At 35.1% G+C, this 24,800-nt stretch overlaps 1 protein-coding gene across 5 annotated transcripts in view; it reads right to left on the bottom strand.

Moving 5' to 3' along the window:
* The window catches only part of STXBP5 (syntaxin binding protein 5), a 174,313-nt gene that overhangs the window by 129,270 nt on the left and 20,243 nt on the right, over positions 1 to 24,800 (bottom strand). For all 5 annotated transcript variants that reach the window (XM_025866294.2, XM_025866293.2, XM_025866295.2 and 2 more), the window contains exons 3-4: positions 19,983 to 20,064; positions 16,586 to 16,686 (exon numbers count right to left, since the gene is read on the bottom strand). In XM_025866294.2, the coding sequence (XP_025722079.1) occupies positions 16,586 to 16,686; positions 19,983 to 20,064 (183 nt within the window). The remainder of the gene's footprint in view (positions 1 to 16,585; positions 16,687 to 19,982; positions 20,065 to 24,800) is intronic.

Below are 24,800 nucleotides of genomic sequence, written 5' to 3'. Positions count from 1 at the left end.
TTTGTATATACAAGGGAATATTACTCAGCCATCAGAAAAGATGAATACCTACCATCCACGTCGACATGAATGGAACTGGAGGGGATTATGCTAAGTGAAATAAGTCAAGCAAAGAAAGACAATTATCATATGGTTTCATTCATATGTGGAACATAACGAATAGTACAGGGGACCATACGGGATGGGAGGGAAAACTGAAGGGGAAGAAATCAGAGAGGGAGATAAACCATGAGAGACTCTAGACTCCAGGAAACAAACTGAGGGTTAAAGAAGGGAGGGAGAGGGGAATAGGGTAGCCAGGTGATGGGTATTAAGTTGGGCATGTGTGGTGATGAGCACTGGGTATTATATGCAACTAATGAATCGTTGAACACTACATAAAAAACTAATGATGTACTATATGTTGGCTAACTGAACATAAAAAAAAAAGAGCATTCCAAGTTCTACTCCTGAGATTCATGTGCTGAGAGGCAGTTGTATGGCAGTAATGGTAATTCTTGAAACTCAATAGTTCTAGCACCCTTCTCAGTATTTTGTAAACAGCTACATTCCTGAATTGAATTCCCTTGTGCTTAATACCTACACTGGTTTCTATTCCTGCACTAAACCCTTATTCACATACCAAGAAATGCACCAATCTGTAGCTTATCTAGATGATGGTCTACAATGACCAAAAAATACCCACTTGCAATATGTCTTGTTCAGATAATGTTATTCATTTAAAGATTTCAAGTTGGAAGAAGGTTGAGAATATAACTTTCTCATAATTATATAAAAGACCTTTCATGAAGCAGACCTTTTCTACCCTTCTAAAATTATCCTCTCTGGACAACATACCTAGCCATGTTTAACTAGATACAGTGCCCTAAGCATGAGAGATTTCTTCATGGCTATGCATCTGAACATAATGGAAAGTCCCTTTGCCCTTTGTCAATGTAGGAAATTCCAACTAATTCCCACGGGCTCTTTTGTAATGCTTTACCTAAAATTCTCAAAACATGGTGATACATCCTTTTGCTGGTTAGTCTTTAAAATTTCATAAGAAAATTTCACTACATATTATATCACATTTTCCATCGCATTATAATTTGTCATTTCACCTCCCTTAGCCAGTTATAACTTCTATGTCTCCAGAATTTATCACAGTCTTTGTTTGCACCAGAATCTCAATCAATGTTTACCAAACGAATACACAAGAAAATAAAAAAGGTATCTGATATTCTTCTTAAATTAACTGTACCTGATATTGTCCTGTTATTAGAAGAAAACTTAAGTTTGTGATAATGAACATGGAAATGTATTAAAAATAACAGCAGAGTCAGCTGAAAGCAATTTATAAATCTGTTCAAAGGGTTTCCTATTTGTCATCTCACACCTTTTCTAATAAACTGTCATAGCTACTTTAAAAAAAAAATCTTCATATCTGTAACCCAGCAGTACAAGGTAACAAATATTTTGAAAAATAAGTTTCAGAGATCTTTGAAGGTCATTTTACATTTGTATTGATTTACTGTTTTATTAGTTACATCTCCAGTTTTTTTTTTTAAAGATTTTATTTATTTGAGAGAGAGAGAATGAGAGATAGAGAGCACGAGGGGGAAGAGGGTCAGAGGAAGAAGCAGACTCCCTGCTGAGCAGGGAGCCTGATGTGGGACTCGATCCCAGGACTCCAGGATCATGACCTGAGCCGAAGGCAGTCGCTTAACCAACTGAGCCACCCAGGACCCTACATCTCAGTTTTTATAAAACATTTAAGAACTTTTGAAAATATGTCCAAATAAATCATATTAACCTTTCTTGTGAAATGAGAACTTAACATCATCAATGACTATCAAAAAAAAACCTGAGTATCAACTGAATATCGGTAAGTAAAACAGTGAATAACAAACAGGAAAACAGTATATATCAACTATATAGAAATAACAACATCTGAAAAAACTGTCCCTGTTATTTGGGGGATTTCTTAAAGTTCTGTTTTTAATGATCTTACCTTGAGGAATGAAAATGCCAGAGTATTTTTATATAACAAATGTTATGATAAACAAAAGTTGCTGGTCTAATCAGCAACTGTTAACTATATCTTTTTTTTTGCATTTTTGTATTAGATTGTCTTTTATTGTACAGACAGGTATATTCTAAATATCTTCCAATCTATGCCTATGTCTTTTTAATTATTAAAGCTTCCCTCTCTCTTTAAATATATATCTATCTCACAATATATACAGTGAGATATATATACACAAATATGACATTATTTGTACATTTATACAAACTTACTATCTACAATGATTTTTCTTAAGTTTTTTTTTTTTAAGATTTTATTTATTTGACAGAGAGAGACACAGCCAGAGAAGGAACACAAGCAGGGGAGTGTGAGAAAGAGAAGCAGGCCTCCGAATGAGCTAATTTCTAAAAGGTTTATAATCATTTTTGATATCTAATATCTGATATCTAATAAAATAAGTCCCACCAGCTCACATTTCTGTTTCAAAATTATCTTGGTTATTCTGGGCCTTTCTTTTTTCCATATGGATTTTAGAATCAGCTTATTAAGTCCTATGAACAACCTGTTAAAATTCTGAGTGGGATAGTACTAAGTTTTATAAGGTTAATTTGGAAGGAAGTGACATTTTAAAACTTGAGTATTCCTTTCTATGAAGCTCTCCATTTGCTTAAGTCTTCTTTGATTCCTTCGATAGTTTTAATATTTTCCCCACATAGATCTTACATATTTTTGCTAGTGTTATTTCTAGGAACACTGTAAATTTGTTGTAAGATGTACTTTTTTCCTTCCATATACTTTCAAACTTTATGTAATTATGCTTTTGGTAAATCTTTTATAAGTAGTTTAATATCTGTGTTTTGCTGTTTTTTAACCCAGTCAGAAATCTCAAAATTTTAGTCAGTGAATTTAGCATATTTACAATGATTTGGATTACTAAGAACTTATTTTTTCCATCTTGATTAACTCTTTTTTATAATTTTCTCTTTTCCTGATCTCTATTTTCTTCCTTTTCTTTTTTTGTCCTCAAAGTTTTAGTATCATATTTTCTATCCTTCTAGTAAGTTACCCTTATACATTAAGACACATTAACTTCACAGCTCTCTAACAAGGTCTGAAAGAAGGATTATTTGGCGAAGAGAAGGAATGTTCAGATAATTATCGTATTTTCTGAGTTCTTTCACAGTTGACACTGTCAGAAAGTAATTTATAAAGGTATTTTTAATTCCATTATGTCAGGAGTTCTTCGAGCATTTGTTAGCCCTTTCAACCTAAAGATAATTTAGCTCCACAAATTTTTTTTTAAGGATTTTATTTATTTATTTGACAGAGACAGCAAAAGAGGGAACACAAGCAGGGGGAGTGGGAGAGGAAGAAGCAGGCTTCCCGCGGAGCAGGGAGCCTGATGCGGGGCTTGATCCCAGGACCCTGGGATCATGACCTGAGCTGAAGGCAGACACTTAACAACTGAGCCACTCAGGCGCCCCACCACAAAATTTTCTTTATGCCTTCAATCACTACTTCTCCATGTTCTGTTTTCTCCTGTCTTCACCACCAGAAATCCCCATAATTCTTAGGCTCAAATCTCCATCCTCTGCCTTCATCTTATCACTGCCATGCCCTAAAATATTTTAATTCTTAAACAAATTAAATGAGTTTTACCTTTAAATCAAGAGATTAAAAACAAAACAGTAGAAGAACAGAGATAAAAATCAGTAAGTTAGATATCAATAAAAGATAAAAATAAAATAAACCCACAAGCCACTTCATTTAAAAGACAAACACACAAACCTCTGACAAATCATATTAACCAAAATATGGTAAAAGAGAGAAAGGGGATATGAAGAGTATAAAAATGAATATAAGCACACAAGAATAAGATACAGCCTCTGATCTTAATGAAATTGATCATATTCTGAATCATAAATATTATAAATATTATTGAGTGTAATATTAACCATAAATATACTCAATTCATTGTAGGAAGGAAGCATGCCCTGATACCAAAATTGACAATACCAGGAAAAAAGTTATATTCTAATTTCACAAACAAAAGTAGAAGTCCTGGGACACCTGAGTGGCTTAGTCAGTTAAGTGTCTGCCTTCAGCTCAGGTCATGATCCCGGGGTCCTGGGATGGAGCCTAGTGTCAGGCTCCCTGCTCAGCGGGTAGTCTGCTTCTTCCTCCCCCCTCCGCCCCTTCCCCCCTCCAAACCCGCTTGTGTTCTCCCTCTCTCCCTCTCTATCACACGCACATGAGTGCACACGTGCAATAAAATCTGTCAATGTTATTCAAAAATTTTCACAACCATATAAGAATCCTTAATGTTAGGAAATCTATTAATGCCACAGATCAATAGGAAAAAGGAGGTAAGAAATCACACAATAATTTTAAAAAGATGCTAAAAAGGCATTCAATTAAAATTTAACTTACATAATTGACAACCGACTCTGAGAGGAAAAAAAGTTCTATCTCAAACCAACATCCTCTATTATGCTTAACAGTAAAACCCTAGAAGAAATATTATTAAAATTATTACTAAGAAAAAGATACTTGCTATGGAAAATATCATTGAACACTTCTGTAAATTTTTGCTAATACAGTAAAGCAAGAAAAGGAAAATAAAACCTTCATCTTCAAAATCACTGCAAAATTATTACAGATGTAATTCTGCTGTACCTCCCAGGCATGCTCGTTCAGTAAAAATAAATCTATTGTTCAAAGTTCTTTATTCCCCCATCTCACTTTTTTAAAATTTTTTTATTATTATGTTATGTTAATCACCATACATTACATCATTAGTTTTTCATGTACTGTTCCATGATTCATTGTTTGCGTATAACACCCAGTGCTCCATGCAGAATGTGCCCTCCTTAATACCCATCACCAGGCTAACCCATCCCCCCACCCCCCACCCCTCTAGAACCCTCAGTTTGCTTTTCAGAATCCTTAGTCTCTCATGGTTCATCTTCCCCTCCGATTTCCCCCCTTCATTCTTCCCCTCCTGCTATCTTTTTTTTTTTTTAAATATATAATGTATTATTTGTTGCAGAGGTACAGGTCTGTGATCCATCTCACTACTTTTACAAAAAAAAAAAAACAACACTTTAAAAACCTTGCTATGGGCCCAGGATCAAGTAGCACTCCAAAGATAATCAAACAACCTAACTAGTTTGGGATCTATTAGTGGGAGGAATAAAGATTATATATAGAATTAGCCTGGAGCAAATACTCTCATTTTTTTCTGTTTAAAGACTTTCCTTCTTAACCTATCTCCCAGGTAACCCACAAAGTCTGTGGAGCACCATGCCTTCTACAGAAAAAGAGATTCCCCTCTGTTTCTGCAAAGGCAATGAGGTAACAATCAATCCACAATTTTTTGAGCATTTACTAGATGTCAGGCATTGAGACTGCTGCTGGAAATAAAAAAAGAAAACATATACAGTTTACATTCTAATCTGTAAGACAGTCAAGGAACCAAGGCAATTACAATAAGCATGGTCTGTGCTATTTTAGGGAAAGAGCATCATACTATGGTATAATACAAAACAGGCACAAAACCCAGACTAGGGAATTTACAGAAAAACCTGTAAAAGAAATGACAAACACAAGTTAACCATGGAACAAGAATCTTAAGTGTGTTCGGAGCAGGGAGATCAGCTCCTACAAACAGGCAGGAGAGAGGATCACTCATTTAAAAAAAGGAAAAGTCAGGGTGGCTAGCTTAGAATGCATAAAGAGAGGGAGAAGCATAGTGACATGAATTATGGTAATAAGTAGAGTCATATACCTTATAAGACCTTTTAGAGAATGTTAAGTATTTAAGAGTATCAACTTCATTTTGAAGGCAGTGAAATACAGTGGACACTGGTTGTTTACCTACCTAACATCCATTTCTCAGTCCACTCCTTCCTAACATTATTTAGATATTCATTAGAGCCCATATCTTCCTCAAGTTACCCATACACTTTAGGAGACACTTAAACCAAATTGAGTTCCAGAGGTGAGCCAAACCAACCAGGGTAATTCGATGCATTTGCTGCCATTTTAAGTCAGGTAATCCAAACCTAAAACCAATTAGATATATTCCATGTGTGAAGGTCAACTGATTTGGGATCTCAATTACACCTGCAAAAGCCCTTCACGGCAGCACCCTGATTTAGAATTGACTGAATAATTAGAAGGTGTGTGTATACCAGGGGGAAACAGCTTGGGGACTATCTTAGAATCCTGCCTCTAATAGTCTGCCCGTAAGCATTTGAAGATTCACATCCCTCCCAAATGCAAAACACATTCACCTGACCCCAACATCTCTAAAGTCTCAACCAATTACAATATCAAGTCCAAAATCTCATTAAAATATCATCAACTCAAAAATCCCAAACTCATCTAAATTTCCTGTAGATGAGAGCCTTGACTGTAACTCATTAAGTATAGCTCTTGGGCACAATTCCACTCCATCTGTGGACCTATGAAACTAAAGAGACAAATTATCTGCCCCCAAGACTCCCAGCATTCAATGGTGGGACAAACACAGGATAACAGTTATGGAAAGTCCTGTTCAAAATGGGGAAAAGTGGAAGGTAAAAAGGAGTCACTGGTCCTTAACAGTTTTGAAATCAAGTTGGGCAAATGTTGGATTTTTCTTAATTAGGTTTCAAGGTCTGAGAATAATCCTCTGTAGCTCTCAGCTCCACCCTCTGCCTTTTTCATCCAGACAGTACTTGCCTGGAGCAGGCACTTTGATCAGCCTGATCCTGGCGGCAGCCTCCTTTATTCTGTACTGTCTTTCAGGCTGGCAATATTCTGCTGCACAATTTTCTCAAACTGCATCTTAAAGCACTCTAGAGGTTCTTTGGTTTGATTGAAAAGATCTGTGAAGCACACCCACGATCTCTTGTAAGAGTCCTTTGTGTAGCTGAATACTTTGACCTTTGGTCTTTAGGAGATTTTTAATAAAAAGTTGTTCAGCCACACCATGTTTTTCTCTAAGCCATACTGAGAAACAATCTTTTTACCAGCTGGATCAGGGTAGGAATTTCCTAAGTCATCAAGTCCTGGTTCCTTTAATAATTCTTCCCTCAATTCATTTCTTTCTTCTTGTATTTTATTATAAAGCAGCAAGAAAAAAAATCAGGTGGCACCTTCAACCCTTTCCTTGGAAATTTCCTCAGCTAAATATCCAAGTCAATCACTTACACATTATGCAGGAGACACTTCTGTTATGCTTCCCACCATCATATAACAAGGAACCACTTCCTCATTTTAAAAACATGTTCCTCTCTCCTTCTAAGTCCTCACTGGCAGCAGTCTCCAAATCTAGAGCCCCACAGCCTACCCAAAGAAATTTAGACATTTCTATCACATTCCTCAAATTTTCTGAACCTCTATTCACTGCCCAGTTCCAGAGCAATTTCCACATTCTTAGGTATTTGATACGGCAGCATCTCACTTCTAGGTACCAAAATCTGTATTAGGTTTTGTTTTTTTTTTTGCTGTTTTAACAAATTACTACACACACAAAAAAACCATTTATTCTTTGTTTCTATAGGTCAGAAGTCCAGGCACTGCATCATCAGAGCCTCTACTCAGTCTCACAAGGCTGAAATACAAACATTAGCCAGGATGCATTCCTGTGTCCCTTTCTGGAGGCTCTGGGAAGAATCTGCTCAGAAGCTCTTCCAGGTTGCTAGCAGAAATCAGTCTCATGTGGTTGTAGGACTCAATATCCTTTGCACTGAATCCCTCTCAGGCTCTGAACCTTTTGTCAGGAAGAGTCTAGTCCCAAAAGGCTCACTTGCTTCAATTAGGTTTACTGAGAATAATCACCCTATCCTAAGGTCAATTAACTGGGACCTCAATTACATCTACAAAATGCCATCACCTAGATTAGTGTTTGTATGGTAATGTGTGGACACCAGGGAGCAGAAATCTTGGAACCCATCTTAAAATTCAGCCTACCATACAACTATGTTTAGGAGTGGAACTGTTGGCTCATGGAATATGTGAATACTACAAAAAATTTTCTAAAGTGACTAACAACACTCCCACCAGCAGACTATGGGAAGTTCTAATTGTGTCACATCCAAGACAGTATTTTAGCCATTCTGACAGATGTGTAGTGATATCTGGTTGTAGTATCAGTTTGCATTTTCCTCATGACTGATTTTTGTCTTCCTTTAAAAGAAGTCAGTATACTTAAAAAAAAAAAAGTTGAAAGATTGGATTAGTTATTCTATCATGGGTTTTTAACTTAAACTTCTAAAATGGCATTGACCCATATTGTGTCATAGTTATTTATGTCTGGGCCTCTGATGTAAGCTATTCAAATGTTTTACTCATCTTTGTTATCCTAAATACCTAGTATAATCCCTGGCACACAGAAGGCACCTAATGTTTGATGAACTGAACGTAATTTACCTTCTAAAATTATTTTTTTCATTTCCAAATTTAAAGCACTGCTCTCACTCTATAGATTCCTCCTAGGCCAATCAATACTGTTAGAGGAGCCAACCCTTTTTTAGCAGTCTAAGACACAATTTGTCTGAGCCAGTATTACATTATACAGTTAGATAAATAATATATGCCTTAACTCTACCTACCATTAATCTACCTAGCTTTCTTGCCCTAAACATAAAAAATAAATTGTTTTCATTCATTATTTTGTCTTTATTATTTTTCACATGCCTTAGGTCATTGTGCCTGTTAGGAGAGACAAATTACTCTTACATTCACCTTTGATTATGTTTACCCCTCCTGCCATATAATCTTTTTATACCTGAATACATTATAAGGACCTTGTGCAACCAGACCGGTCTCTTTGGATGCCTCTCCCAATTTCCTTGTTATTATGGATAATTTTATCCTAGGAAGTTATCCAACACTTCCTAACCATCTTTCCTTTTATAATCTCAAGGTCGTCAAATCACAATCATCTTCCTTCTGAACACTGACAGTTTTCTTCTTTCTTTTTAAATTTTTGTCTCAGGACCTGGTTCCCTAAAAACTACCAAGGTGACTCATCACATCCATAGAGTTCCAAAACAATTCTCTTTGTGGATTAGAATGAGATCCAGAAGAGTATGTCCTTCTTATCAGGCTGCCTAACAGCCTGTGCTCCATTCCATTTCTGTGTTCTAGTCCTGAATTTCATCACACAAAATCACTCTCATTTCTAATGCTTGTACACTTTCATTAAGCTGTTTTTGAGGAAAAATATTTTGCCGATATGATGCAATTACCACAAAAACTGTAATCTTAGGTCTCTAATTAGTTCCAATATTATGATTAATTTTTTTCTTGTTAAATATGTGCAGTGAGTTAATTCACAATCTTTGGAAGACCTGTATAGATTTTTTGAGAGCTGGTATCTAGCCAAATATTCTTTTACAACTTTGCCTGGTTCATGTGCATACCGAGCAAATTATAAGCCTCATAAATATGCAAAGCACAATATTTAGGTAATATTTTAATAAAGAGTATAATGGGATAAATTAGTTCTTGTTTCTACAATAATTTACTTTAGTTACTAAGAAAAATCTGATGTGGGGCGCCTGGGTGGCTCAGATGGTTAAGCCTCCAACTCTAGGTTTTGGCTCAGGTCCTAATTTCAGAGTCATGAGATTGAGCCCCACAGCATCTGGCTCTGCGCTCAGCGTTTGGTGGGGGGGGGTCTACTTCTCTCCTTCTCTCTCCCCCCACCCCATTCCTGCACGCTGGCACATTCTCTCTCCTTAAAAAATAAAAAGAAAATCTGATGCTACAGCAGCAGTCACTTCCTGAAATACCTTACAAGCACCAACTTTTCCACTACAATCATAGTATCTGAATGAATTACTCCATTTGTCAAATAGTTTTTTCTTAAGGACTTTGGACATTGATGCACCATTGATAACTGTTAGGAGGAACTTTCTGATTATTAGTGTATTCCATATGATATTGTATTCTCCTAACCATTAGTTTAGAATGCATGCATGCTTATTTTATTCTCTAAACCAATACATGCATCTATCATCAAATGAATAGATATAAATGTGTTAGAATAAAAGAAAAATATATCTTAAAAGAATGTATTAATTTCAATATTAAAGATTCAGCTATTCAGGTGTCTAACATATTTATACAGAAAAATTCTGTTCTTTGAAGTTTCACTTAGGGAAATTTTTCTTGCCCCAAGAAACTAAGTAACATTTATGTGAAAGTGTATTATGAACAAGAATTAAACAATTAAAGATATAATTATTAGATAATAGTGGTTTCTAAATAGGAAAGCCCAGGTATACAATTTAGTCCTCAGTCTTAAAATGCTCCATGTACGGGTGCCTGGGTGGCTCAGTTGGTTGGGCGACTGCCTTCGGCTCGGGTCATGATCCTGGAGTCCCGGGATCGGGTCCCGCGTCGGGCTCCCTGCTCAGCGGGGAGTCTGCTTCTCCCTCTGACCCTCTTCCCTCTCGTGCTCTCTGTCTCTCATTCTCTCTCTCTCAAATAAATAAGTAAAATCTTTAAAAAAAAAAAAATGCTCCATGTATTTTTACTTAAGAACTGTTATGCAAAAACTTAACATGGCTGAGAATACTAGTCATGGTAACAGGTGATGAAAAAAAGACTAGCAGATAGTTGTAGTTGCTTATAAATCCATGAATTCCTCCCAACTAAACTTTCTTTAAAGAAAAAAATCCTACAAAGCTAAATGGAACATACTCTGATAAAAAAAAAAAAAAACTACCATACAGAATTTTCTTGTCAAATTCTCATTCTTCCACCAAAGCCAAAGAACCTCGCCTTTACATGTATAAAGCCATGTAGGGCCAATATCATTGGTTCTAATGATTTTCTAATGTCAATTAATTGTTTCTATAAAGACTGCCTAAGTAAAATCTCTGGTATAGCTAATGCAGATATTTCAAGTTACAATCATTACTTTAAGTAAATCCAATACCTTTTTTTTTTTTTTTAAGATTTATTTATTTGAGAGAGCGAGAATGAGAGAGAGAGAGTACATGAGAGGGGAGAAGGTCAGAGGGAGAAGCAGGCTCCTCACCGAGCAGGGAGCCTGATGTGGGACTCGTTCCCAGGACGCCGGGATCATGACCTGAGCCGAAGGCAGTCGCTTAACCAACTGAGCCACCCAGACACCCAGTAAATCCAATACCTTTAAAAACAAAAACTATACAGGTGATTTCTAAGGCACTGTTCTAAGTGCTTTATACATATTATTTATTTTATATATATTAACTTTATAATATGCATCTTAGGGCTTTCATGAGATAATAATCCATTTTACAGATAACAAAACTGACATAGTTAATAGGTGATGGGGCTATGCACTAAGATTGAACATAGGCAATTTGGCCCAGAGTCTGAACTCTTAACCACTATGGTACATTGCTTTTCAAGATTTTCAAGAGAAAATCATATCTCAAGCTAAGTGATCAATTATAGTAAGAACAAAACTTGACAATTAGTACAAGCTGGCTGCTAACCAAGAAGAAGATTTATAAGTTTATGTTATTCCCCAACTCAAATTCATTCTACAGAAACTGAGATACGATCTATTTAGTATGAACAAATGTCATTTTATTGGGCATCTGGGAAGTTAAGCTTGTCTTAACTTTGACCAAGATCCTAATGGCAAGGCCCAAGTCTGCCTTGTTTACAAATGCATGCTCAGCAGCTAGCATTAAGTTGGCACAAAATAAGCACTCTATAAATACCTATAGAATAAATGGGGATAACAATGGAATATTATGAAGCCATCAAAAGGAATGAAATCTTGCCATTTGCAATGACATGGATGGAACTGGAGGGTATTATGCTGAGTGAAATAAGTCAATCAGAGAAAGACATGTATCATATGATCTCACTGATATGAGGAATTCTTAATCTCAGGAAACAAACTGAGGGTTGCTGGAGTGGTGGGGGCGTGGGAGGGATGGGGTGGTTGGGTGATAGACATTGGGGAGGGTATGTGCTATGGTGAACGCTGTGAATTGTGTAAGACTGTTGAATCACAGACCTGTACCTCTGAAACAAATAATACATTATATGTTTTAAAAAAAAAAAAAAAAAGAAGAAGAAGAAGATAGCAGGGAGGGAAAAATGAAGGGGGGAATAAAAAATAAATAAAAAATAAATGGGGATAAGAGAAAGCTGTTTTAACATTTAACAGAAAGCTGTTAAAACATATTTTAACATATGAGAAAAAAGAAATGATAAAGATTACATATATCACAGAGGAAAATTTTCCACAAATTAGAAAACCAAACACACAAAACAGTGAAGTAACATACCCAATTTCATATAGTTAAACCAAGATGTGAAACTTCCAATTTCCACATTTTTTTAAATCCCATAAAAGTGAAATTCTATCAAAATATCCATATTATATAGTTGTTTAAGATGTGAATGTACTCAACATTACTGAACTGTACATTTAAAAATGGTTGTGATAGAAAATTTTAGGTTCTGTGTATCGTAGCACAATTTTTAAGTCAAAACTAGAAAAAAATCCACATTATGAAAAAATACAATTTAAATCACTACAGTTTCTATTTATAAATTTCTACTATACTAAGAAAATTTACTTATAAAAATAAGACAATATTGTAAAACTTGTTTATATTACTTAACAACTGTTCAAAATGTAATGAAATAGCTACTTAAAAACTTTTGTATTTTTCTTACCTTTCCTAGTTTCAGAAGTAAAAATGAAAATAGCATAAAAATGAAATGGAGTAATTCAACTTGTTAAGTTAGCTCAAACCCACTGTGAAATAAGGGGAAAACTACTAGGTTATTAGTTATTGTATTCTGTCAACAATAATAAGCATCGTGATAGTCATTACAAATATTCACAAGATTTCCCGCTTTTCTGCTTCTTGGTTAGATGAGTGAAATTAGAGATGACCACGTGACTTGTTCCCATAGCCCATGAAATGAGAGTGTGAGAGATATGTATCATATCCAGGCAGAAACTTTAAGAGCCAACGCATGCTTCACCATATTCTCTTTCTCTCTACTACAGTGACAAGCAATATTGTAATGACTGGCTGTTTCCTCAGCCAGGTTCTGGAACAATGATAATGAAAAGGAACAAACCCACAAAGGACATATAGTATAAGGAAAAAATAAACTATTGCTGTATTAAGTCATTAAGATTATAGCATAACCCAAACTATCCTGACACAAATATAAAAACTGAACGTAAAGCAGTTATATAAAGAAAGGGATGGATTCCTACAAATGAGGGAGATGGAAGGATTGGCAGGGAATGATAGGATTTTGTCCCTTCTCCTGCCTACGGATAGTTGCTCTAACAGAAGGTTTCCACCAGGGTGCAGATTACAGTCCTGAATGACACAGAGTTCAGGCTGAGGGGCAGAGTATATCTTGCCACCATGCGCAGTTCCTAGAGCTGGAGGAAGCCCCTACTGTGCCCTCCTCTTCCCACATGTAGTCAGATGCTGAGGAAAACAAGGCTCCTCCCAAGTGCTAAGAAATCTGAACTTTAGTCTTGAGAGAATATAAGTAGGACCATCCACAAGACACCAGGCCCATTCCTTAGCATTTCAGGTCCAATGGCTGGCATACAAGTTTGTAGCTAGCTTAGAGGATTTCATCCTGAGGAGATACTCAAGGAAGAAGTATCATGCTACAGTTCCTTCTTTACTGTTAACCTGAATAATGGTCAAGGGGAAGCTGAACTTCGAATGGGACCAACTAGTTTCTACTGATCAGCTGGGTAAACTCTATTACAAGACTGAAAACTGGGAACTCTATCAGCTTATTTCATTTGTAACTTTTAGGACCTTGCATACAATTGTGCAGAATGTGCCCTGCATAATAGCACCCGACCAAGGAGGGGAATGGTGGACTCTGAGGCTGCATTCACCAAGAAAGGCTCTGTTTTTTTGTACTTCACACAAAGATGCCTTCTGTTTGTCGGCACCTTATAGACCAACTCACCGTTCCTTACCCATTTTTACCAGAATTTCTTGGAGACCATCCTTAGAGGTACTATTGAGGAGACTTACCTCATACCTGACAATCATGCGACCCTGACTATTCTGGGACTCCTTGAGCTTTAATCCTTTCTCCATGAAGATATACCATAATAACCTATAGTGTATGTTTGTGAATCTGGACCACATACTACTACATTCCTCTGTCCCAATGAGAAATATGGACAGGCCACTGGCAAATGAGGTATCAGAAGTATTTTTCTGCTGGAATTCTATATCCTGACAGAATCCTTCTAGTGGGTGGTAGAGAGTAAGAGAAATTCTACAGCACTACACGGACCAAATGATATCATTTTGATGTGCTAGAGCCCAGAGTTTCTAACTTTGAAACTGCTGACTATTTTGGACCAGATAAATTCTTTGTTATGGAGAACTGACTGCCTTGTCATTGCAACATACTTGGCAGCATCCCTGGCCTTTATCAACTAGAAGCCAGTAGCACTGCTCAGTCCACCCTCCTCCAACTGTGACCAAAAAAAATGTCTCTAGACATTGTCCAATGCCCTCTGGATGGTAAAATCACACCAGGATGACAACTACTCTGCTAGACCCATACTTTCATTTCCAGGAGATGGTGTGAGACTGACAAGATGTGTTCTGGGACTAAGATGCCCATCGCTATCTCCACCTGCTTGGTGGCATCTGAAGTTGATGTAGACCTCCCCCTAAGATCCAGCTGGCAAGTTGACTAAGGAACTCTGCCCGGCAAATTGAGGCCGGCCCTATTCTGAGCAGGTAGAAAAGAACTGAACCTTAACGTTCTGCTTGCCTTTTCTCCCCTATGTCAACCCTCCCTCCTACCATTAACTCCTCCTTCACTTCTGTCCCTCTCCCAGAAAAAGCAGAACCATGATTCCAACTTATTTAGAAAATCTATCTTCCCAGGCAAGATGTAGCCCAATAGCAAACTCTGCTACTGCCCCACTGCCAACTCTGGTCTCTGTCTACCATAAAATGTAGACAGGTCTTGGTGTTGGCTAAAGAAGTCTGAACTACTATGTTCTCAGCAGCCTTTTTAGCTTGCCTATTTTGGAGGGCCACTGTGGGCAAAAACCCAGACTTACAAACTGACCTATTTATATAACCTGAACAGATCAACATGTATCAAAGGAGGAATGGTCTGATCCCTGGATATGCTTTGGGCAGTCTGATATCTGACTTTCACTGAAGATGGGTCCTAAAGACACTAACCCTACTGCATTTAGATACTATATAGATGCAGATTTCTTAACTGCACATACATATATATACTTACATCTGCTCATGCTTACGAGTACACATACACACACATATATAAATGTTCATATATACAACAAAAAATAGATTTCATAAGCAAGGCCTATATTTCTTGCTCATATTTCATGCCAAAGTTAAGTTCCATACGAATTAAAGATTAAGCATAAAAATAAAAGAAAAACTAAAGATTAAGCATAAAAAAATGCAATTTTAAGAGCACTGTAAGAAAATATGGAAGAATGTTTAATAAAACTAGAGTGAAAAAGGTCTTTCCAATATACAATGGAATATTACTCGGACATAAAAAAGAATAAAATCTTGCCACTTGCAACAACGTGGATGGATCTAGAAAGTGCAACGCTAAGTGAAATGAGTCAGAGAAAAACAAATGCCATATGATTTCACTTATATGTGGAGTTTAAGAAACAAAACAAATGAAAAATGAAAAAAAGACAAAAAAAACAGACTCTTAACTATAGAGAACAAACTCCTGGTTACCAGAGGGGAGTAGATGGGGGGATGGGTAGAACAGGTGAAGAGGTTTAAGAGTACACTTATAGTGATGAGCACCGAGTAATACAAAGAATTGTTGAATCACTATACTGTACACCTAAAACTAATGTAACACTGTATGCTAATTATACTGGAATTAAAAAAGAAAAAAAGGTCTTTCCAATCAAAGTACAAAACTCACAGTCATATAAGAGATTTCTATGATCAACTGTTGTACTTCTACAAATTTATCTCAGAGATATACTTGTATAAATGGATGAAGAGATATATGTATCATACTATCACAACCGAACAAAATGAACAGCACACCAAAAAGGATATAAATGTCCACTGATGAAGACTGACTAAATTATGGTACTTCCACATAATAGAATATCATGTGGTTATGAAAATAACTATGGAAAACTGGCTTGTGCCAATATGAAACAATCTATCAAATATATTGTTGACTGAACATAAATTATAGGAAAAATACGTAATGCTTTCCCTTTTATGCAAAAAAAAAAAGAAGAGCTATCTAGAAAGATTTCTGCGTATATGCACAAAATATTTCTAGAAGGACACAAAAGAAATTTATGTGGTTGCCTCTGGAGAGGAAAATGGGCCTGGAAAGGAAGGAATCTTGCTTTTTATTATATATCCCTTGAAGTTCTTGAATTATTTTTTAGATTATGCATAAAGTCTATCACAAAAAAATAAAATCAAAGAATAAAATTCAAAAAAAATATTTCAAAAAAGAATAGCAAATACCTTATATATATATATATATATATGTATATATATATATATATATAGGATAACAGAAAACTCTTACCTTTCTCTGCAAAATTTAAGTGAATGTAGTATGGCAGGTCTCTTTTGACGTAAATTCCATAAATGTAAGGTGTCATCAGCCAAGGCACTCACAAGAGCTCCCTTAAAAATAAAGTGTAATATATTTTATATAGAATACATCTTAGAAACATTAAAGCTACTAAAGAGCTGCCAAAAAAATCTTCCCAAATTTCAAAACTTTCAGCCAATAGATTTAGTTTTGAGAAACATTTGTCTCACCCAAATTCTAAATAGCAGATGTTATACAGTGTGTCATATGTAAAAACTGTTTTCACTTCTTCAATTTAAAGTATAATTTAGTATCTTATAAACTACAAATATACTAAGATCTAGTTGGATATTATGGTTGATAGCTATGTAAAATTAGAGGTCAGACTATAAGTTACTTGATCACTATTGTATATCTTCTTGACCGAAAGAAAAATATAATATGAAGTAGCTTTCCCATTTTATTTGGCTTAAGAAAAATTCTTTGGAATGTACTATGTATGCCTAGATCATAATTCTACTACTAGAATGATACAGAAAATAAAGATAGCATTCAGCACACTATAACTTCAACTTCCAAAGGGTTGACCAATCAACTAATTTAGAAAGTTAGAACATCTGATACTACTAAATACTATTAAGTATGGAGAAGCATCTCTGGCCCTATATGAGAATCACACAGGAGGCTCAATCTCACCCCTGACCTCACAAACCAGAATTTTCAGAGCAAGGACGTACACAGGTATATTTTTAAAAATCTTTAGAGGTGATTCTTGTATGTGAACAGGATTAAGAATCTCTAGATTAAGGCTGATTTATTAAGACATGTGCATGTGTTTCCTCAAAGGAGTCAGATACTTTTCGTCTATACTGAGAGAGTAAGATAAAAAATACAACATGAAAAATTTATGTTAATTTCAAAAAAGGATTTGCAGTTCTATTCATCTAGGTTATTATGAGAAATCTTAAAATCTCCTTCCTTTAAACTAAGTTTCTCATTTATCAAAGAGAATTAAAATAGCTCTGAAAGTTTACATTAAATGATCTCTCCAAGTCCTTTCCACCTTCGAAATTCTATGAGGGCTTCTCTATGGTGTAATTCGTACTGCTACAACCTGACTATCGGAGAGCAGAAATAAAGTCCATATGCTTTCACTAGAAAACATCCTCTTATCTGTATTATTTTGAAGCAGAGAAACTCAAAAGATTCAGAGTATCAAAGATTTGTACTCTTCATTATTTCCACCACAGTCAACTTCTTTCTCAAGATGTGCACACCATCGTGAAATCTCAAGGAAGAAGAGATGCAGGGCCAAAATGGCAATAATAGCTCACCACCTCATAGCGTGGCTCCTTTACCTACATATGGCCCACTAAATATAAAAGCAAATAGCTACTCCCAATTGTCAGATTTCTGTAGCATCCCCAATTAAATATTCATATTTTGCTAAGCATTTTTTAAAACAGCAACATCATTTTTAAGTACTCAAAATGTAACATTTAAGCATGTAAAATAAAAGTCATATCCAAGAACTCTATGAATCCTATTGAAAAGAAACCTGTATGACAACATAAATTACTTAAGATTTCTAAAATTTAGGTGTATAGGTAATCAATTTGCAATGTTATTTACACTGGTTCATGTACTGCTTTAAGAAATAATCTTAACGCAAGTATAAAGATGGAGAATAGGTTAGTGGCTGCCAGGGATTAGGGACTGAGAGCAGGAGGGGGCCCAGTTATAAAGGGGGAGCCTTAGGGAAGTCCTTTATGATGATGAAACTGATCTGTATCTTGTTCATAGTGGTCATTACACAAATCTATATGTGTCATAAAAATGCACAAAACTAGACACCCACACTGACACAGGAGTTCATGGTGATGAAATCTAGATAAGGTCTGTAGTCTAACAGTAGTATATGGATGTCATTTTCCTGGTTAATATTAAACTATTGTTATACATAATGTTACCATTAGGGGAAGATGGGGGAAGTACACAGAGAACCTCTCTATTTTGAACCTAACTGCCAGCAGAATTATTTCATAACAAAATTAAAAAAAAATTGGAAAAATAATCTTGAGTCCTCATAAATAGGTTCAACAACTTTCTATATTGTGATTTCTTTTGAATTTTAACATTTTACAATGCCTACTATACAGTTCTACACAGAATACTGCAGTTTTTAAAAAACACTTCTGACCCTGAAAAACCTACACAATTGTATATTAATCTTCTGATAAAAACATTTTACAAAAGGTCAGAGGTATCTAGCGTTTTTTTTTTTCCCTTTCACATACATTTAAGAATTTATTACATGGAACCTAAGGACCTGAGGGCAAAAAGAATGTCCACAGACTATCACCACAACTAAAGATAGCAGAGCCTTTTCTGGAGTAATTTCTTTCTTCTAATGACCAGCTTTTCCCGCTCGTCACTGCATATAGTAAATAACTATTCTCAGAGCTGCTCATATTTTAAATTGTTTAACTTTTTATTTTCCTTTTTTTTTAAAAAAATTCTAATTAGTTAACATAGTGTTATACTAGTTTCAGGTGTACAATATAGTGATTCAACAATTCCTTACAAAGCCCAGTGCTCATCACAAGTGTGTTCCTTAATCCCTACCACTTGTTTAACCCATTCTCCCACCTCCCCTCTGGTAACCATCAGATTGTTCTCTATAGTTAAGACTCTGTTTCTTGGTTTTCCTCTCTTTTTTTTTCCGCTTTGTTTCTTAAATACCACATGAGTGAAATATGGTATTTGTCTTTCTATGACTGATTTATTTTGCTTAGCATTATACTGTCTTGCTCCAATGTCATTGCAAATGCTCATACTTTTTAAAAACCTGCAAGCATGTCATCTACCCTGCTGATAAAATAGTATTTGTTTCCTGAGCTCCTTCCTAATTTTATACTCTATCAAAAAGAAAGACATCATCAATTATTTCAACCAGTAAGTGACACAACAAGAATTCTGGACAATAACCAGTCTTCTTTTCTAATGGAATTTTGTTTACTGGTTGTTATTTCAAACAAGTCACAGAGAAGTATATTTTGTTATTTATAATAAACTCAATCTCTAAAAAAAAATTAATATACATTTTAGTGTTACATAACTTTCAGTATCCAAGAAATAAAATTTAAATGCAGCACTTTGTACCATAAAGATTTACCTTACACCATTCTATTTGCAACACTGTTTTGAGAAACATCTTGCATTATTTCTGTAACTTCCCAGGAAGATGCCTCACAGTGAACTGCTATTAGCTCTGACCTATAAGAAATTTACTTTTGTTCAAATATTAAATATGAATGCAAGAAATCTGAAAGACCAGATGTGGCCCTATTTCATATATAAATAGGACAGATTAAAGCAATTCACTAACCTCATTAATCAGGAACTGAAGTTGGATTACTGCAGCTCCACTGTCATGTTGGCAATAACATTCTACTCCTGGACGACCAAAGCTGTCATTAATTTCATTAAGGAGTCTACGGTATGTGTGGGCTTTTTATAGCAATTGTTAAGTTACATAACAGACTAATATTCCAATGACCTGATATTCAATACAGGCTATTTATTGAGATTAAGATTCAGAGTTACATTTATTACACATCAATCAGATCAGCTAGCTTCTGCTGATAATCAGAAGTCTGAGAGATTATAGGTCTAAAAGAAATAACTTCCTTCTAGAAAATAAACTATCCAAAACAGCAATATACAGAACATAAACTAGGTTTAATACACTTTACTCTGGCCCAGGTTTTTTTCTTTCACTTAAAATAAAAAGAGAAAAGGTAGTTGATCTGCAGAGCATCCAATTTTGACCAAGGAAGCAAACAAATCTGAAAAGCAGAGACATGTCATTTTGGAATAATGCTTTTGGAACCAATCTTTTTTACTAGCATTTTTCATTCCTATAGTGTTATTTTTCAATAGCGTAAGTTAATATAATGAAAAACCATATGACTATGTTTGTAATTATAGCACGATGTTATATTACCAACGAATGTATCGATCTTTTACGAGACGTGAATTCAAAATACGCAAATTTACATTAATTTGTACATGATAACCATAAACACACAACATTCTCTGTTAGGCATTATATTAAACATGTTATATATATTAACTCATTTAATTCCCATAATTTATGAAGAATATATAATTTCCCCTCCCCCCATAAACAGATAAGGAAACTGAAGCACAGAGATATCAAGCAACTTATAAGTCACGTAACTAGAAAGCAGCAGAGATGAGATTTGAATAAGCATTCTCGCTCCAGAATCTATACTCTTAATAAGGTATGCTAAATAAACAACAAAACAAAAAACCCACTTATACAATTTACTAAGTGTCAGGCACTGTTACATGCTTTCATCTTCATAAAGTTGAAATAAGAAATTAGCTATTTTAACATGTTACTATACTAATCTACTTTTCACTAGTTAATAAATATTAATTGAAAAAGCTATATCTAAAATGTGATCGATAATGTGATTATAGCCTTCTTTATATAAATTCATATTCAGGTGTATAGACTATTTCTATATTCTTTTAATACATGTCCTAAGGTTCTTCTTAAGAAAAAATAATCACACTAAAGTTTAAATTCCTATTTTCTATACACTTTTTCCTTCTGATTTCTAAAAGTTTTTCTAGGTGATATTTATCTTCCATGATTTTTTTTCATTTTATTGCCAGCAATTAATTCTTCTATTATTTCATAAACTAATCGTGCATGTTTAGCCTATAGTACCTTACTCTGTAAACATCTCAAACTTTTATCATAATCATCATATTAGTAGTACTAGTTTTACACCAATTACCCAAATGCACCTAAAGGAAGCTAGATTTCAGATTGTTACTATCGGCATTTGGTAGTGCCAAATCACACCTTGTTGGCCAAAGAAATACCTACATCCATTTCTTTTGTCAGGATGACTTTTTAGCTAGTAAAGGGAGTCTAATTCTAATCTTTCCAGCTAAATTATTCTTTCTGGGACCAATTAGCATACTCTATAATTCTCATTTTTACATGAAGCAAAATTCTCATCTAACCAGATCAGTAAAACTAAGTTAATAAAATATGTGAGCTATTATGAAGAATCATAAAAATTCTACTTATTTTTTTTCAGAAATCATAATTTTGCTAATCTTGTGATATTATCTTCTTTAAGTACGGCTCTATTAACTAGATTCAGAACTGTTTTTCTTAAAACATAGCCATGGTGCCCCTGGGTAGCTAATTGGTTGAGCATCTGACTCATGGTTTTGGCACAGGTCCTGATCTCATGGGTCATGGGATCCAGCCCCACAACAGGTGCACTCAGTAAGAAGTCTGCTTGAGGATTCCCTCCATTTGCCCCTCCCCCCACATGCATGTTCATGTGCCCATCTGCTCTTTTTATAAAATAAATCTTTAAAAATTAATTAATAAAAACATAGCCATAACTATCCAGGTATAAGATCTGTAGTTTATTTTTATTTTTATTTAAAACATTTTATTTGAGAGACAGCATAGGAGCCCATGAACAGGGGGAGGGGCAGATGGAGAGGGAGAAGTAGGCCCCCTGCTGACCAGGGACCCCCCGATCCGGGACTTGATCCCAGGACCCTGGGATCATGACCTGAGCCGAAGGCAGACGCTTAACCAACTGAGCCACCCAGGCATTCAACTAGTTTAATTTTTTAAATGGAACTTTAAAGATAATTGGCAATGCATTCTAAATGCAGCATTCACATACAATCTTACTATTTCTTTTCTGATCATTTACTGTTATCCACACAACATCAAAAATTTTAAGTGACTGACTTTATGAAGTCTTCCCAAACTATTCATCCTGCATTTTTTATGTATTTTTAAAAACCCCTCTATTTTGCATTCACATTATATATTCTTAAAGTAAACTAATTACTATATTATAGTATCAAATATGACAGGCACAAACAGATATGGGAATACACAAAACTGATTATTGGTTAAGTAAAACATAAGCATATAGATCTACTAATTTGGGCCTATTGGTCTGAAAACTTCAGTATGCTGTGGGCATCAACCAATATTTTATTCACAGAGACTGCAAAGTGTCTATAAATCCAAGAAGTCAGTTACATGGAGGTCAAGGAAGGTTTATTCTTATCTACACATGGAAACTACTCCAGATAAAACTGTACTTTATGACACTATTATTAATATAGTCACTTACACCTAAGATGATAAATATACTTTCTTAATATAATAAAGAAGAACCACTATCTACTAAGTTTCAGACTCTGTGTCTTAAAAATGCAATTGTACTTAATCCTCATGGTAACTCTGAAAGGTAGTTATTATCCATATTTTACAAATTATAATTCTGAGGCTCAAAGAAGTGATTTTTCTCAAGATTACTACTGATTTCTCTCTTTTCCTTTGGATAAGGTAGTACTATGCTGCAGCCAGCCCTGAAGGATCCTTAATACTACAATAGCCCTATGAACTGGGGGGGGGGGGGGAATCCTAAAACATTATTTCATAGTAACAAAAAGTTTAAAATTAAATTTTAAGGCATGGAAGTTACTTATATATAATCAAAAGATATTAGTTTGAAAGAATACAAGTCCTAGAGCAAGTAGTTCTCAATCCTGGCAGTGTATCAGAATTCCAGCTCTACTGCAAATTTACTAATCCCAAATTGCCTGAGAAGCAGCCTTTTTTGTTTTTTTGTTGTTGATGTGCCACAGGAACATCTGAGGCACAGTTGAGAATTAAGACATCTACTTTCAAGTCAGTTCATATGCCGGTTCCACCAGTACTTGCTGTGACCTGAGGAGGAGAATTATTATACCTCTCCACTTTCTTGTCTATAAAATACAGATACTTATCTAGTCTAGCTTGCAGAGCTGTGGTGAGAATTAAAACTATTGAGAGTGTACTCCCCAAATGGTACCCATTCATTATCATTATTTAACTAGTATATTCATTACTTTAACAAGAACTAAAGATACCTATTAGTGGACATATCATAATGTAAGAAAATAACTGACTATATTAGATCACTAAACAGCATGTCATAGATGCAAATACTCATATCCTTTCATATTTGTGTAATGATTCCTACTGCTTGCATATATGGTTCTTCCTAATATTGTTATTACTTAGAGTTAACAGTTTTATTAAACAATAGTCAAACACTGTAACAAAGATCTGCTTTGTAAATTATTCCTATTGTTGGCTACGTACAAAATGAAGAAAACCCAGAAGAAAATGTTATATACTGAACAATTCTGCAAAGATATTTATTAAAGAAATATTATTATGATGCCTACTCCTTTGCATTAATCAACTGTAAGAAAAAGCCAAATCCTAAGGCTCCACTGAGTATTTCTTGGCGTCAACACATTTTGCCCTTTAATTCTGAACACCAAAGTACTCTTTTAAAAATGGTGCTACCTTCCTATCAGAGATACTTTTAGTCTCCATTTTTTTACTGCTTGCCCATCAAGAGCTAGGGTATCTACCTAATCTTACGAGTCAACTTTGTCTCTGGAATAAACCAATTAATTTATATGGCCCATGACACAGGCCACATACCTCCTGCAAAACTACTTATGGCTTTTGTCCAGAAAAGCACCATCATAACTCCTGAATAAGAGCTACAGAAAACAAGGCTAAAACAGGTTCAGAGCAAAGTCTCTGAATGCAAATCTTTGAATTTATACATCCTCTAAGCAACAGGGAGAAAAATATTTAAGGAAAAAAATAATATCATGAAATTAGCAATTACTGAATAATAATCAGTAAGAGGTATGTGGGACAGATAAGCAGAAACAAAGACCAAAACCAGTTAAACCTTTTATAATATTGTATCATCAAATTCAAATTTAAAATAAACATTCATCCAATTGTCTAAATGGTGTTTTTTATTTTGTTTTTGGAAAGGGAGGAAGAAAGGAGGAATTAGAAAGCCTTTAAGTACATCAACATCATCATAGTAGTTAAGATTTATTAAACACTTAATATGTAGCAAGTACCATATATATATATTAGCTTACAAGAGTATCTCTTCTATAGGCTCTGTTGTTTACAAAAGAGGAAACTATGGTACAACAAGGCTAAATAACTTGCCCAAAGCCATTCAGCTAGTTAGTGAAGCTGGGTTTGAACCCAGGCTGTCTAACTCCAGTACACACACACATACCAGACCAAGACTTACTGCAC

This window comes from Callorhinus ursinus, unplaced genomic scaffold (genome assembly GCF_003265705.2).
Source record: "Callorhinus ursinus isolate GAN/ISIS: 27379988/994484 unplaced genomic scaffold, GSC_fseal_2.0 scaffold6, whole genome shotgun sequence".
NCBI lineage: Eukaryota > Metazoa > Chordata > Mammalia > Carnivora > Otariidae > Callorhinus > Callorhinus ursinus.
This window is presented reverse-complemented; position numbering and strand designations above follow the sequence as displayed.